Source organism: Patiria miniata, unplaced genomic scaffold, assembly GCF_015706575.1.
Source record: "Patiria miniata isolate m_02_andy unplaced genomic scaffold, ASM1570657v1 HiC_scaffold_18, whole genome shotgun sequence".
Lineage (NCBI taxonomy): Eukaryota > Metazoa > Echinodermata > Asteroidea > Valvatida > Asterinidae > Patiria > Patiria miniata.
Window position 1 is genome coordinate 2,909,361 of NW_024037056.1, and position 15,154 is coordinate 2,924,514.

General features: G+C 39.3%; 3 protein-coding genes across 3 annotated transcripts; all 3 read right to left on the reverse strand.

Annotated features, from left to right (window-relative positions):
- Positions 1-65: 65 nt before the first annotated feature.
- Positions 66-2,066, reverse strand: LOC119724206 (BTB/POZ domain-containing protein KCTD6-like). Its single transcript, XM_038195154.1, has one exon. The coding sequence runs from the start codon at positions 1,732-1,734 to the stop codon at positions 1,123-1,125; it is 612 nt and encodes a 203-aa protein (XP_038051082.1). The 5' UTR covers positions 1,735-2,066; the 3' UTR covers positions 66-1,122.
- A 3,441-nt stretch (positions 2,067-5,507) lies between these two features.
- LOC119724207 (putative potassium channel regulatory protein) lies at positions 5,508-6,931 on the reverse strand. Its single transcript, XM_038195155.1, has one exon. It carries the CDS (start codon positions 6,873-6,875, stop codon positions 6,228-6,230), a length of 648 nt encoding a protein of 215 aa, XP_038051083.1. The 5' UTR covers positions 6,876-6,931; the 3' UTR covers positions 5,508-6,227.
- A 3,632-nt stretch (positions 6,932-10,563) lies between these two features.
- On the reverse strand, positions 10,564-10,893 carry LOC119725029 (BTB/POZ domain-containing protein KCTD6-like). The gene has a single exon (XM_038196395.1). The coding sequence runs from the start codon at positions 10,891-10,893 to the stop codon at positions 10,564-10,566; it is 330 nt and encodes a 109-aa protein (XP_038052323.1).
- Between the last annotated feature and the right edge of the window lie 4,261 nt (positions 10,894-15,154).

The following is a 15,154-nucleotide window of genomic DNA, read 5'->3' on the forward strand; positions in this document are numbered from 1 at the left end:
AAATCCTCAAAATAAAATTGATCAGCACCAAAATTTAAAGACATTTACGTCAGTGAGGAATGATATGACATCAAAATTCAAATCACGTATTTTATTTTCCGGACTCAATTTACGACACATTATGATTAAGCAGCTTAGGAAAAGATAATAGTGCATTTAAAAAAGTAAAAATCATGAAAATAAGTCACTGGAAAAAAAATAGATATTAGAAGACGGTAACACGATTTATGTGTAGTGTTATTGCTATTTTAGCGTTGGTCCAAATTATCCACCAGGATGTTTCATATAATCCCCGTTAATAGCCGCTAGCCCCACCCACCCAACCTGCACGAAGGTTAGGAAAAATTATGCATTGATGAAGTCACAACCATGCAGTCGTCGTAAAATGATGTATCGATTAAGATTTGACGATTGAATTTGGAACGTGAATTTGGCTTATGATGCTGGTGTGCGACATGGTCATTCCCCCTGCAACCCATAACATAACATACCACTTTGAAATTCGTTGAGGAGAAACATCCATATTTGAATAGAAAGGGTCATACATCTTTAGCATAAAATGTTTAAACAGTGATGTTCTTAAAGAGGGTATACCTTATTTGGATATTTCATTAATATTAAGACACTTTTATCAGTAGTTATTTGCAGTTCAAAATCATGAAGACAAACGAAAGATAGACGTGATTTCAAACTAAACGGGGCATTATAATTATAACTGGTTAAAATACACGTAATGTACACATTTCACTGCCATTAACCTAACAACCAACTCCGATGCATATACGTTACATATATACTGAATGTTTTTATAAGGATATAAAAGTGACTATATAATCATTGCAAATAACGCATCTATTTTTGTTGTACCTAACCAAACTGGCGGTTACTTTGGGAGACAAATCCAAGGAAATGCCGCTAAAACCCCCAGCTCCATGCTAAAACTTAATTGCCTTACTCTACTCTTTAGATCAAAATAATATCTCAGTTATTCAATTATTTGAAGTACAGGTGCAGTAGTGGTTCTGTTTCAACATTTCACCGCAAATCAGTCCGTGATGGAATCATCTAAGCTATAAAAAAAGGCCTACGTCCCTCACGCGAATGTATCCCATTGAACGTAATTTAATAATGTGCATTAAACGTGTAGGATCGTTCTAACAATCTGAATCCTTTATTAAAAATATCCTCGAAAATCACACTTTTACGTCTCTCAAAATCCTCGTGAACGTTTGTCTCGATATCGGGTGGGATTTTTAGTACACCGTCAAAAATCTTATGGGAATGTGCTTGGAAAAACTCACGAAGTGGCTTAAAATTCCATAAGACCTCTTCACTTGTATTTCCAGAGCACGTGTAGTGCACGTTCGCGCATACCGTTAGCTGGAAGTATTCTTCGAAGTACTCCAGTTCCTCTTGTGTTGTTCTCCGATACTTCTCCGCCTTCACCGCCTCCACCAAAGCCCCGACTTGATAGAAATCGGCCTCCGAGGCCAGCTGCTCCCACTCCTTGAAGTTCTCCGGTAGGATCAGCTTGCCCTGTCTGAGGAAATTCAGTACGTGACGGAAGATGGGCCCGTCCCTGTCCAAGACATAGGCCCCGTTGGTGTCACGAACAGACGGGTCGAGTTCACCGCTGAACATGGCACCCAGCATGGAGTCCGGGTAGCGAGTCAGAGTCGACCGCGTCGTGGTGTACAGGCAGCCGCCAACATTCAGATCAAAAATGTCATCCATTTTCCTGTATGGAATCCCCTGCTGAGAGAATTCAAGTATCTTTTTTGGGGGGGCTAGAACGCGATTTGTCGAACAAAGAAAATTTAACTTTCAGGGTTCCAACTAAGTTAGTGGTCCTCACACTTTTGTACATACCAAAGAAGTACCGTTCTTGCTGTTAAGCAGAGGTAGGTGTAGCATCAGCCCGATTTGTTGAACAAGGAAAATTCATCTCTCAGGGTTCCAACCAAGTCGAATGGTCCTAGTTTAGTACTATATAGTACACCCATGGCCATGGAGGAATGGTACGCCGAAGCAGCTCGTGACAAAGATACTATAGAGGGGAAGATAGGACACTGGGTGTGTAGGTCTACATGTACGGTGACGGTGACCTGTGCCATATGGAAGGGCGCCGCTTACGACAGGTCAGAAATTGCCTCAGATCACACCACAGAAATTGCTTTTCTATAACTGCATGTCTCCTCAACTATATCCCCCATTTAACTCCCCACATTTTTATCCCCAACACTACGCCCTACCCGATCTATGATCGGGTGAATCAGCTTGTGTATAGATAAACGCGCAGACACGAATTAAGACATGAAGAAAGAAAAATGTTAAAGAGAGGAATACAAGAAGAAATGAAATAAAAAACTAATGAATAAATGAATAAACGAATAAACAAATAAAAAGGGAAATTGTCAATGAAAATTCGAAGCTTTTGTTTAGTACAATAATCATTCAAATCGCTCAAGTACTTTTCAAATTACGGAATTTTAAAGACAAGCTTCGTTTTGAAGCTCTGTCCACAGATCACAAACAAAGGTAAGTGTTCTTTCAGCAAAGTATGATGATTTGAATTATTCTTTACCATTGTATGCAAACAAAGCTTATTGATTAGGCTTTTATATCCTAGATTTTGAAAGTGCTACATAATGAACTTCACTAAAAAAAAATTGGTCCCGACATTTCTTTAATCACCCTGTATCATACCGACAATAATGATGAAACCCAATCGGACTTACACTTCAGATGGAGCTTTGAAAAATGCAACTTTAATGTGACGTGACACCCGATGACGCCATTGTGACAAGAATCTCAGGGTGTTGGTTTATGTGTGTTTATGTACTAAGTTTGAAGTCGATCGGATTTACAGAAGTGCAAAGTGTATTAGTGGAAGAAAAACGTGTACAAATCCTATGGCGAGAAAATGCATGCACATTGTGACGTAACTCGGCACCTCGTCTATTTTGGACAAAATTACATCTGTAACCCGTCCTTATTTATGTATCAACAAACATTCAACGGACTTGTACGTCAGAAAATATAAGGCTTTGAAAAATGCACTTTTAATGTGACGTAACTTGACACCTGGTGACGTCATGGTTACGAAAATCATAGAGGACCATCTGCGGGCTGATGGTCTTAGTGGCTGCCGGGCCTGCCGGTCTATCAGGCGGACGAAAGTGCCAAAGTGTATGGTTTGAAGACAACTTAATTGTGTAAAACTTATGGGGAGGAATCTGAAAAAAAAAAAGGGGGACATTTGTTTAACGGAAAACGAGACCCGTTTCGGCGTATCACGTACGGGGGAAATTAACGAAAATAAGAGCCGTTTCGGGGTATGGTACTCCGAAACAGCAACCAAAATAGGCACTTTAAGGCATTTCACCATGAGGCACAGGGGTGGTGCTATCCTTAAATAATAAACAGCTTTTCAATGAAACATATATCTGCATGATTTCCCCTCCCAAAGCAGTTTTGCGGCTTTGCATGTAACTAAGTTTTCACGTTGAGTGCATGAGGAAATCTAGTTTTGGTCTATACCTTCCGTGCAAGGCGCCCTTTCCCATCGTGACCTCTGTACTCCAACCCGTAGACGATTTACCACATGATTTGTTATGATCTCACACAACGCGGATGGGCCATGAATAAGTGACTACCGGTAATGTCGCGATTGAGAGGTCGCGTTAGGTCACACTGCAAGGAAACATGAGTGTTCTGCAGACAAGGCCTTTGCATCCGGATGCAAAGGCCTTGGATATCCGAGTCTGCCGCGGCGACGCGACGGTGCTCTCACTCGATGTGTTTCAACCTTTAGTTGAAAGAATTTGCGAGTTGTAACGAGTCACCCAATTCTTCTATTTGTTTCGAAATACTATTATTAAGTACAATTCTTGAATTTCTGGACTTCTTCATTTTATAATTCAAACCAGAAAAACGTCACCAAAGTTTTATTTAGCCCTCCCTTTGGTTTTTGCACGACTTTCGCAATGTTTGCTATGTTGACTATAGCTACAATGTTTTATGCAATTTATTTCAAAACGAAAGGGTCTATCGTTTATTTACACATTTGTGAATGACTGATTATTGACGTAAGGCCTGCTCAAAATCAAAGCAAGAAAAACGATTCTTTTTCTTTCCTCAAGAATGATCATCCTTTAATTGAGAACTTAATTGTCATATTTCATTTGATTGGATCAATGAAATCAAAATATATAAATTTAGATCTTAAAGAAAAAATGATGTTCATTATGTTAGTCTAAACACAGATGCAAAATTCACGTATCATATGTTGTTAAAAAATGCAACAATAAATCCTCTTAATTTTAATCAGAGGCCGTAGCATTTCGATCCTCAGCGTCCGCGGCAAAATCGAGACTAGCTCTGCTTATAGATCGTAACATTAAGTCCTCTCATCTGCTGGATTTTTGATAGTTGTATGTTTTGTTTTCCATACTTTAAAATAATTATGGCATATAAAAGCTTATTCATAAATACCTCAGACAGTTTAGCCATTCCTATTGGTCGAGAGCCCGTCACGTGGCCGGTATTAAACGGATGATAAAGACATGGCTAGCTGGTCTTAAACACTTTTCCAGTGTCACAATAAAATGTGGACTTCTAAAAATCCAGTGCCTCTTATCGTTTCATTGGTTGAACGTTCACAATCCTCACGTAGGCATGCGCAACACTACCAGGGAGTTAGAATTTTATAGTTCTAAATTCAAAACGCAACGCGCCAGGTGCGTTCTGCGCGACATCGCGTAGAACATGATACGCGCGCGTCAATCTCCATAAAAGGGTTGTTTTCATCTTACTCGCCAGCTGAACACTCCATTATTTTGCAGGAGGGATGTTTCAAAAAGCATAAAGTGAATTTGTTGAACAAAATCGGGATGTTTTGAACGAATTATATGATTTTTTTTTTACCGAAAAGGTATTTATGAATGGGAATAAATATGTACTCCGTCGGTATTTATCACTCTGTTTAATACCGCTTAGAGTCTGGGTGCTGATAATTACCCTCGCCTCCGGCTCGGGTAATTATCAGCACCCAGACTCTAAGTGGTATTAAACAGAGTGATAAAAACCTCCGGAGCACACATTTATTCCCTTAATAAAGCACACAAGCACTAATTAAACATCGACGTTACAAAGAACATACACTCTAAAACATCATGCAGAGTAACATTGACCCAGAATTGGAATCTAAATTTGCTCAATCCTTTTCCAAGTAAAACATTACACTCTTCCGGATCAAACATGATTTTTGTTCCACGGCTGTCACATTTCGACACAGAAAGGTATCATTATTTGACCCGCGAAAAGGATTGAGCAAATAATTTGGATTTCATAATACTAAGTCAATCTGACCCAGGCTTTTTTAGACTGTGAAACGATACATGTAGCCTAACTGAGCCTTGCTTAATATTTACACGAATGAGTGGGTAGTTGGTTCGTTATTTGACATAATACAATTTATACTGATAAAAATATAAAGTGCAATTTCAATCGTTTTGTGTATGCTGATCTTCTTTTGTACAAAAAGTCATGTCAATTTTCAGGCCCTGGAGTAAAACCCACGGGCATACATGCACGTTGCGATTTGTTTTAGTAGAAATACAGGCATGTAATATTAATTTGTACTTACTTTACACAGATTGGTGCACGACTGTTTAACTTGCTTCAAACAATCAAACTGCTCCTTCACTTTAGCAAATTCATTTCGATATTTATTAATAAATTAAATTTGTTATTTTGAAGTAAATGTTTATAGATGTGATCATGGTTGAGTCAACATTTCATCGCAAATCAGTCATAAATTGAATGATCTAAACTAAAACAAAAAAAATCGATTGCCATTTCTTTAGTTGGAAGAATAAAATACAATGTTGATCAAAGTCCTTATCCCCTTGAACAGTAATGTGAATGAATATTCGTTTCGTTAGAAACAGCTTTTCGTATAAAAGAACGAACTCCTGCATTTATTGTAAAACCGTAACATTGTAGTTTTTGTTCCATTTAATTTAATCTTTGTTTATTTTTGTAATTGGTCCCAGAGACTTCAGGTGTTGTGTTGATGCTTATTTGCATATTCATTAGAAAAATACGACGTCATGTAGACAGAAAGTTTACAGTCCTCTGCTATCACAAGACTAGTGCAGCACCGAACTTTGCTGTTCTCAGTTCTCTGTTCGCAATTCTCATTATATCAGATATTTGATACATTTCTAACGGCGACTAATGGGCTCTGCAAATTTCCATTTAAATTCCTTAACCCCGGCAGGATTCAACGTGTAGGACCGTTCTCTCAATCTGTATCCATGTCTAAGAATATCCTTGAATATCTCCACCTTACGTCTTTCAAAATCCTCGTGAACATTGGTTTCGATACCGGGTGGAAGGTTGAGTGTATATTCATAGACGATTTCCCAACCAGCTTGTTGATTGCAATATGCGGAGAAGAACTCATGAAGTGGCTCTAAACGATAGAGGGCAAGGATGCCACGGTACGAGTAGCTCACGTTTGCACATGCAGTTAGCCATATGAATTCATACTCGTCTTCATAAGAAGTTTCATAGTGTATTGCCGTATTCAAAGCACGGATTTTGTAATACTTGGCCTCTGCAGCCAGTAGGTCCCACTCCGTAAAGCCCTTAGGTAGAATCAGCCTGCCCCTGTGGAGGAAGCCGAGGACATGGCGGAAGATGGGTCCGTCCCTGTCCATAAAAAAGGCCCCGCCGGCGTCACGAAGTACAGACGGGTCAGGTTCACCACTGAACATGGCAGCCAGCTTGGAGTCCGGGTAGCGAGTCAGTGTCGACCGCCACGTTCTGTACAGGCAGCCGCCTACATTCAGCCTAACAATGTCATCCATTTTCCTGCAGAGAATTCACGGCTCAGACACGATTCGTTGAACAAGGAAAATTTCAACTCTCAGGGTTCCAACCAAATCGAGTGGCCCTCACACTGTTGTACACCGAAGTAGTTCCGTTCAAGCAGAGGAACAGTGCAGTGCATGTTTATGTCAGATCAGACGGGTCGGCGAGTATTTTTCCTATTACCACAAAATTATGTCGCGATCGCGAGCTTATCGTTAGGTCAAGTGAGTGTTGTGCCAACCTCGTCCCCAGTGCTTACTTTATTTCCAACACGGTTTCCAATAGTAAACCCTGGATAGGAAACTTTCTTCCTGTATCCTGATTGGATACCGCAATTGGCTAGTAATGCATTTTTATCGTGTACTTGGTGTTGTTATTCACAACATGCAGTGCGTGTTTTCGCGATCATTCGTCCACGCCTTCTCGAAAATATTAATTTCCTTTCCAGTTTGTTAATATTAATATGAAATGTGATACTGCATATTGTTTTGTTAAGATCGTAACAGTTTAATTGAAAAAAATTATGTTTTCGTAACTCACGCCATGCTCGCGCTGCTACGAATTGACTCTGTTTTTACCCCAGACACCGCATACAAAAACAAACGCTAATGTAACGCACATGAAGGCACCAGACTATTCCTCATTTGCATACGTGTTCAAAAATCTTGCACATGCAAATAATCCAATACCAGGGTGAGAGAGCAGGTAGTGATGGGCGCGTACTGCTTGACACCCTGGGTACGAGGTTGGTGTTGTGCAGACAGGGCCATAGTCTTGGACCAAGACGTCAGTGATTGATAGCGATTTTAGTTATTATGGTTGCAGAGCGCCCTCGCACGCCCTCGAACAACTGGGTGTTTTTTTTTGCTCGATATGGTTCAAAGTGTAAATTATATGATGAGCCGAATGATCTGGTTGGATAATGTCGGTCGTGACGACCTTTCTTTTTATTTTTTTTCTTCAATTTACTCATTTATTTAACAATGACGTTGATTAAACTCGAGCGGTTTACAATATTTAGACTTGGCTCAAGTCGGATACTGCTCTAGGTCTGCCCTGTACGTATGATGCTTTCTACACACCTTAGGTTGGAGGCAATATCGAAGCGCACGGATCGACAGCATATCTTTACAGGGAAAGGTATTTCTTCTTTATTTGGTTTCCCTTTTTACAAAATCACGTTTGCAGTCGAAGTTATTCCGTTCTGAAAAATGATCAATCACATTTTTAACGAGAAGCATTGGGCAATATATCGCACCATTCATTGACAACAGTGAACGCATCATAAGATAAAAAAAAAATTCCATATTTATTTTGACCTAAATTAGATTTTGTTAAAATATTGACAAACCAACAGATTTCAGCCTTACAAAATTACTTTAATGTGAATGTTTGTCCTGATTGATGTGATATTTACTTTGCCAAAAAAGCATCACTTGCTGTCACCGAAAGACCATCTACTACAGGACTGGTCTTTCTGGCCAAAGTGGACGAAGGTGACATAATATAAGCTGTGTCGTCATCACGGGTATGTGCGTCAGCCATTGCATGGGTACCCGGACGACTTGGTGATTTTGCCCAGCATGGGGTCCTGGTGCCAATCATAGTCGACCGCGTGGTAGTGTACAAGCAGCCCCCAACATCAAGTTTAACACTGTCTTCTGTTTTCAAACTCAAATCATTAAAAACATCAATTAAAACGTGTGAAATAGTTTTAAAGTTCAATGTATTTCTGGGATATACAGACTATTACTTTAATGTGATGCCTGTTTATTGCGCAAGGTACTCATCAACAACTCGATTTCAAATTTAACGATATCAAAGTACATTGTTCAAAGAGGTGGGTTTTAAAGAACGTGATATTATCCCAACGATATACAACTTCAGAAGTGCGATTTACAACTTACCTTATCTGATTTTTTTTTATCGGAATTGGCTATAAATGTTGACACCACAAGGCGGTTTTATTGGGATTATAAATTTCTTGAAAAAATCAGTGCGATATAAAAGCTACGATAGCCTTGTTATGATGAATTGCTCAACCGTGGTACTACTGCTAGCGTTTAAGATTTTTTTTTAGTACATTTCCTGAAATGCTGGACTTCTTCAATTTATAATTCACATTTAGACCAGAAAACACCATCAAAGTCATAAGGCCTCCCATTTTTTTTTCCCCACGACTTTCTCAATGTTTGACTTTTTATGGGATCTATATTAGAAATAAAAATGTTTATCATTAAGACTACGATATTGAAACTGGTAAAAGTGATTGATGGACCGCCATACGCTTTGTTAAAGAAAGGACAAACTCTAAATACTTTCCACAAGTTCTGGCTACAAACATCGATGGTTAAATACGAGCTTACAAAGAGGATACCAATTGTGCTTTACTAATATATCAACTATTACACTTAAGTGTAACTTGTTCGTTATAGGACAAGCTCTAAAACTAAAACTGAAACTATTTCTGTTACAAGAGTTAACTTTTGCTTGTTACCGACACCACGAAGACATGAAAACATTGCGCGGTGGTAAAACTAAGTGTCGTAACTACATGTACATGTGTATCTAAATGGCCGTTTATCTATAAAACGTATCTAATTGTATCTAAATGCCACCTCTAAAAAATTAGCGACATGTTTTAACAACGTACGCAGCCAAACAAACTGTGGATATAAAACACCATCCTATGAGAGCGCCACTGCAATGACGGCAAAAATAAAACAATTTGTTGTGATCGTATTCCTGTCGCCTTAATTTTATCACTCCTGATCCTCATCGCAGAAAATACAGAAAATTGGTTTGCGTTGTGGTGGATCTACCAAGTTCTTTATGTTGTACATGTACATTGTACACCCGTGCCTTGCTTAGAGTAACTGGTTCATTATGTGACAAGCTTTCAAACTATTTCTAAGTGTATGGCGTTTTGCGTGTATAATTCAAATAGAACATGGAAGCATTAAGCTAAGCAATGAACACTAAACCAACTAAATGGCCATAAGAAAAGAATAATACAGCGTACACGACCGTTCATTATTAATAACACGCATTGTTGAAAAAAAAAATCGATGCAAGACAGCGATTCAATATGTAGCAAATACCGATATTTGCTTTGCAGTTTGAGAAGGATATGCAATTCCTCATTACCTGTAGCCCTTCTAGATGCTGCCAAGAGTTAATGAAGAGGCCGGTTTGCAGGCTAAATCGCCCTTGAGGCATCTTGTTCTTTGACATTTGACGGAATTTTATATAGTTTGTCCACATTTGCTAAGCTGATCGAGTGAACTTTGTTAAAAGTGCATTTTTTTCTCAAACAATCAAGCAGTATCCATAATTTCGATGTCCACCTTTTTTTTCAAGAGACGGAAAAAGCTCGAGGAGCGAGAGAGTTTTACTGCGATACACATTCGAGTAAGAACAGTGCATTTTTATCCACCGATGCGACGGGAAAAGGTCCAGCTGAGTTCCTCCTGTACCCCGGAATCGTTCATCGTGCAGGACTGTTTCTCCTGGATGATCGCCACCAGATTTTGTTCAATCCACGGGTTCCTACAGGTGCTTTAACTGTGAGGGTAATCTGCCCGCCTGGGATAAATTTAGGTGGAGTGGATTGGTACGGCTTGAAAAAAAATCAACAAGCGATGGAATTTTCTCTAGGGTAGCATACTGCTGCTTTTGTGTAGCTTAGGAACTGTAGGTGTCCCTCTGAAACTTTTTCGCCTTCACCGCCTCCACTAAATCCTCAATTTGGTAGAAATCGGCCTCTGAGGCCAGCAGCTCCCACTCCTTGAAGTCCTCCGGTAGAGTCAGCCTGCCCCGTCGGAGGAAGTTGAGGACATGGCGGAAGATGGACCCATCTCCGTCGATGAAGTAAGCTCCGTTTACTTTGTCATTATTAAATCTTAGCAACTGGAACTTTTTGAACAGCAAGGAATTCTTGTAGCGAATCAGAGTCGACCGCTTCGTGGTGTACATTGTACAACCGCCCACATTTAGATGGACAATTTCATCCATTATGTACCGTGGACTGAGTTCAAAAACCGTGCGTAACTGCCGTCCTCAAAAGAAATTTTTATTTGGCAAAAAATAAAGCCTCGCTCGAAGCTATTAAATTTCCAATACATGCGTGCAAGCTGGATCAAAGTACGGTTTTGCGTATTCAAACGCTATAGCTGTGGGTGAAGTTTCAATGGGTCTTGATCGTTCGTATCGGCGTGAGTATACACACAGTTCGAAGCGGAGACCAAGTACACTGGAGATCACAGTTGTTTATTCATTCATTTGTCATTTCTTCATTCGTTACAATTCCTCAATGAAAGTTGAAGGGGAGGAGGCAGCCAGTCGCTAAACCAGGCTACACAACAGCTCACATTCACCGTGATTTTCAGCCGTATTAGGCCTACATTCAAGAGGGATTCCGCCTGCTTAACTCTCACACTATTTCCGCTTCCACGGACGCCATTACAACAACCCCAGGCTTCTCGTAAATTCTTCACTGATCCAAAATTAGTTCAGGTGTAGCGTGAATATCCGACTCCATGAAATGTGGACTCATTTGTAGTCCTGCGCACGCGTGAATATGATACTATGATATTTTTAGGATCGTTTCGGGAGAGTGACCTGTCACGTGCGAGGGATCAACCAATAATAGGGAAATAGGGGTCCGATTTTCATAGGAGTCGGATTTTCATATGACACCGGAGCGCTGCCGCGATCGGTTCCACCTTTGTGACGAGCAATGATCCTTCGCATCACCCGAGCTTAGCGCCATAACGTCACAGGGAAACCCCCGATCCTTGCAATCATCAGCAATCACGCAATACTACGGTGGCTCGTATTCGCCAATTTGTTGCGCATGTCCTTTTTTCTTATGGCGTTATATCGCCGTAGTATGGCGTTATATCGCCGTACTATGGCGTTATATAGCCGTACTATTGCGATATAACGCCGTATTTTATTGCGTTATAACGCCGTATTTTATTGCGTTATATCGCCGTATTTTATTGCGTTATATCGCCGTACGATGGCGTTATATCGCCGTACTATGGCGTTATATCGCTGTACTATGGCGTTATATCGCCGTACTATGGCGTTATATCGCCGAACTATGGCGTTATATCGCCGTACTCTTAACGCCGAAAATCAATAGTGACGTCGCCATTTTGTAATGCTACACTACGAAAGCCCATTAGCGCCACTGCAAGTATATATATTACAGATTATTTAATTCGTTATTACGGATTATTAATTCGTTATTACGGATGATTTAATTCGTTATTACGGATTATTAATTCGTTATTATGGATTATGAATTCGTTATTACGGAATATTTAATTCGTTATTACGGATTATTAATTCGTTATTACGGATTATTAATTCGTTATTACGGATTATTAATTCGTTATTACGGATTATTTTATTCTTTATTACGGATTATTATTTTTTTTTTTAAGAGGGGGGGGGGGCGAGGCATATTTCTCAACCGTTTATTCTCTATTTATTTTTTAGAGGGGACATGTCATTCCGGCCCCAAACCCATTAAATTTAAAGCAATATTACATCGCGCCTCTTTTTCTTTCCCTTTTTTTCGGGTCTGAATTTATAATCATGACAGTAGAATAATAATAGTTGCAATATCCATCCTTTGCACTTCACGAAAAGCTGGCGTTTTGAAGAATATAAATGATAAATAGTGATAAGTTTGTATACAAAGTTAATTGACCCATCCCAGGGTACCAGAGGTCTGATATGCTTCTCCCACATCTGAAATTATTTGAAAGGAAACCCAAATATCTGTAGTACATGTGTGAAGTTTCAATTCAACCTGTTAAAATGATTTGTTGTCATGGTCATTAAAAAGTCGGCACTCTCGATCTCATGCGCACTCTAATGTAAATAAAAAATGGTCAATGTGGTGGGAAAAGATAACATTTAAGCCGACCTCACGACCTGTTTGGTAAATTGACATTTTGCGACGAAGGTATGCCCTATTTACGTAAACTTGGTGTCAAAATAACCACAGGACATCCGAACAACTGTTAGAGAAACTTGGCAGGATTTTAAAAAAGTGCTTTGCGACGATATAAGGAAAAAAATGAACATGGAGGGGGTTGCGCTTCCTCCCCCTCCGTATTTCGCGCCGCTCTTAAGTTAATTATTCGGACCTAAAATCACTCTTTATTCATAATTTCATATTTCACAAATGCCAAGGCACCAATACAAGCTTGTTCTTTATTTTTTTTTCCTCTACCGTTGTGTCGCAAGGGTATGAGCGAAAAAGAAAAGGTGAGGGTAAAGGCCATGCCCCCTGAGCTTTTTGCGCATCTTTTAAGTTAATTAGTCTGATCTAATCACTCTTAATTTTTCCCACAATCTACAAGTTCCAAGCTAATGCTAGTTGGTTTGATCTTGTTAAAATTTGCCGCATGCTGCCAATGGGCCTTCGTCTGATTTAGCGAAATTTAAGACCGGCCATTCCGTGATCAGGGTCGGTGATACTATGCTTTGAGACAATCTGGGGATTTGTTCCCGAAATGTTGCATTTTGATTAAACCCTATCCAGCTCTCAGTGCATTTTGATCACGTGCTCTCCGCATGTGAGTACCAGATTTATTTCGTAATAACGAATTAAATAATCTGTAATAACGAATTAATAGGCTGTAACATATTTACTTCCAGTGGCGCTATAAATGGGCTTTCGTAGGCTTTCGTAGTAACTAAATGGTATAACGCAAAAAAATACGTCGTTATAACGCAATTAAATATGGCGATATTATACAAATAACGAATGTTTGTGAGTGCGACGGTAAGAATAATTTCATGAGGTGACAGATTGAATGTTCTATTCCACGAGGCGAAGCCGAGTGGAATAGAACATTCAATCTGTCACCGAATGAAATTATTCTTTCCATCGCACGAACGTAAAACATTAGTTATTTGTTTTATACAACACCTGAATAAATTCTCGTCATTTGATTGGTAAATTATAAACTACATTTTTTTTTGATTTTAAAGATGTTTAACTACCCCTTCACGAAAATGTTTGAACCCAACGCTGTAGCGCTGGCTCTTTGGAACAATACGCGCTACGCTGAACGCGCACACCAGCATGCATTTTGCACGCACATACCGCGTCATGGAACAAGCGCAAAGTGAAACGGTATAACGCATGGGTATAACGCATGGTCGCACCGTGCATTATACCGAATAATAATATGTCACGTGATCTACAATTCACCAATCAGATGACGGGGATTTATTCAGGTGTTGTATAAAACGCCATAGTACGGCGATATAACGCAGTAGTATAGCGATATATCGCCATAGTACGGCGATATAACGCAATAAAATACGGCGTTATAACGCAATAAAATACGGCGTTATAACGCAATAGAACGGCGTTATAACGCAATAGTACGGCATTATAACGCAATAGTACGGCGTCATAACGCAATAGTACGGCGATATAACGCAATAGTACGGCGATATAACGCCATAAGGAAAAGGGACTTGCGCAACAAATTGGCGAATATGAGCCACCGTAGCCACCGTACAATACAACAAAACACGATATATAGGCCCATACATGCATAATTATTCCAATAGGATTTGTCACATGGAAACTTTCTATTACCTTTAATTAAATGTATGGATCCTATCAACTTTTAAAGAGTATTGTCATAATTAATCATATTAGAAACACCTACAGAATGGTAGGGTCTTAATTCCCCTGGGTTGTTATTCACACGACTCCTTCTCAATGTTTACTTTAATGGCGTTTTATGGGATCTGTTAAATTTGAAAATGGCTATCGTTCCTTTGTGATTGACCGATGATAATAATTAAATACGTCAAAATAACGAGAAACCCAATTATTTTTCCTCCAGAATGTTCGTCCTTTATTCGAAAAGATACGGGTCACATTTCATTTCATTGGAACAATAATTTTATAATACGTAATTTTAAATCTTTTCAAAAATGATTTCTATCCTTTCTCAATCTAAACATCGATGCAAAGTGCACGAGTCACGAGTTGTTAAAAAAAAACCAGTGGCAATTAATCCTGCTAAAAATTTCAATTGGAGGGTCTAGGCCTACACCATTTCCACCCTAAGCGTCTGAGGCACAATGAGAAAACTTCTGCTTAGATTTTAAACATTTAGTCCTCTTATTTTCTTGATTTGTGATATTTTTGTGTATATTTTGTATTAATTTATTTATTTTTTAAACAAAAGAAGTAATTCTTGCTAATAACAGTCTAATAACACACGAGTAC

Excerpts from the sequence above, each read along its gene's own strand:
- LOC119724206 (XM_038195154.1), bottom strand. The coding sequence starts at position 1,734 with ATGGATGACATTTTTGATCTGAATGTTGGCGGCTGCCTGTACACCACG.
- LOC119725029 (XM_038196395.1), bottom strand. The coding sequence starts at position 10,893 with ATGGATGAAATTGTCCATCTAAATGTGGGCGGTTGTACAATGTACACC.
- LOC119724207 (XM_038195155.1), bottom strand. The coding sequence starts at position 6,875 with ATGGATGACATTGTTAGGCTGAATGTAGGCGGCTGCCTGTACAGAACG.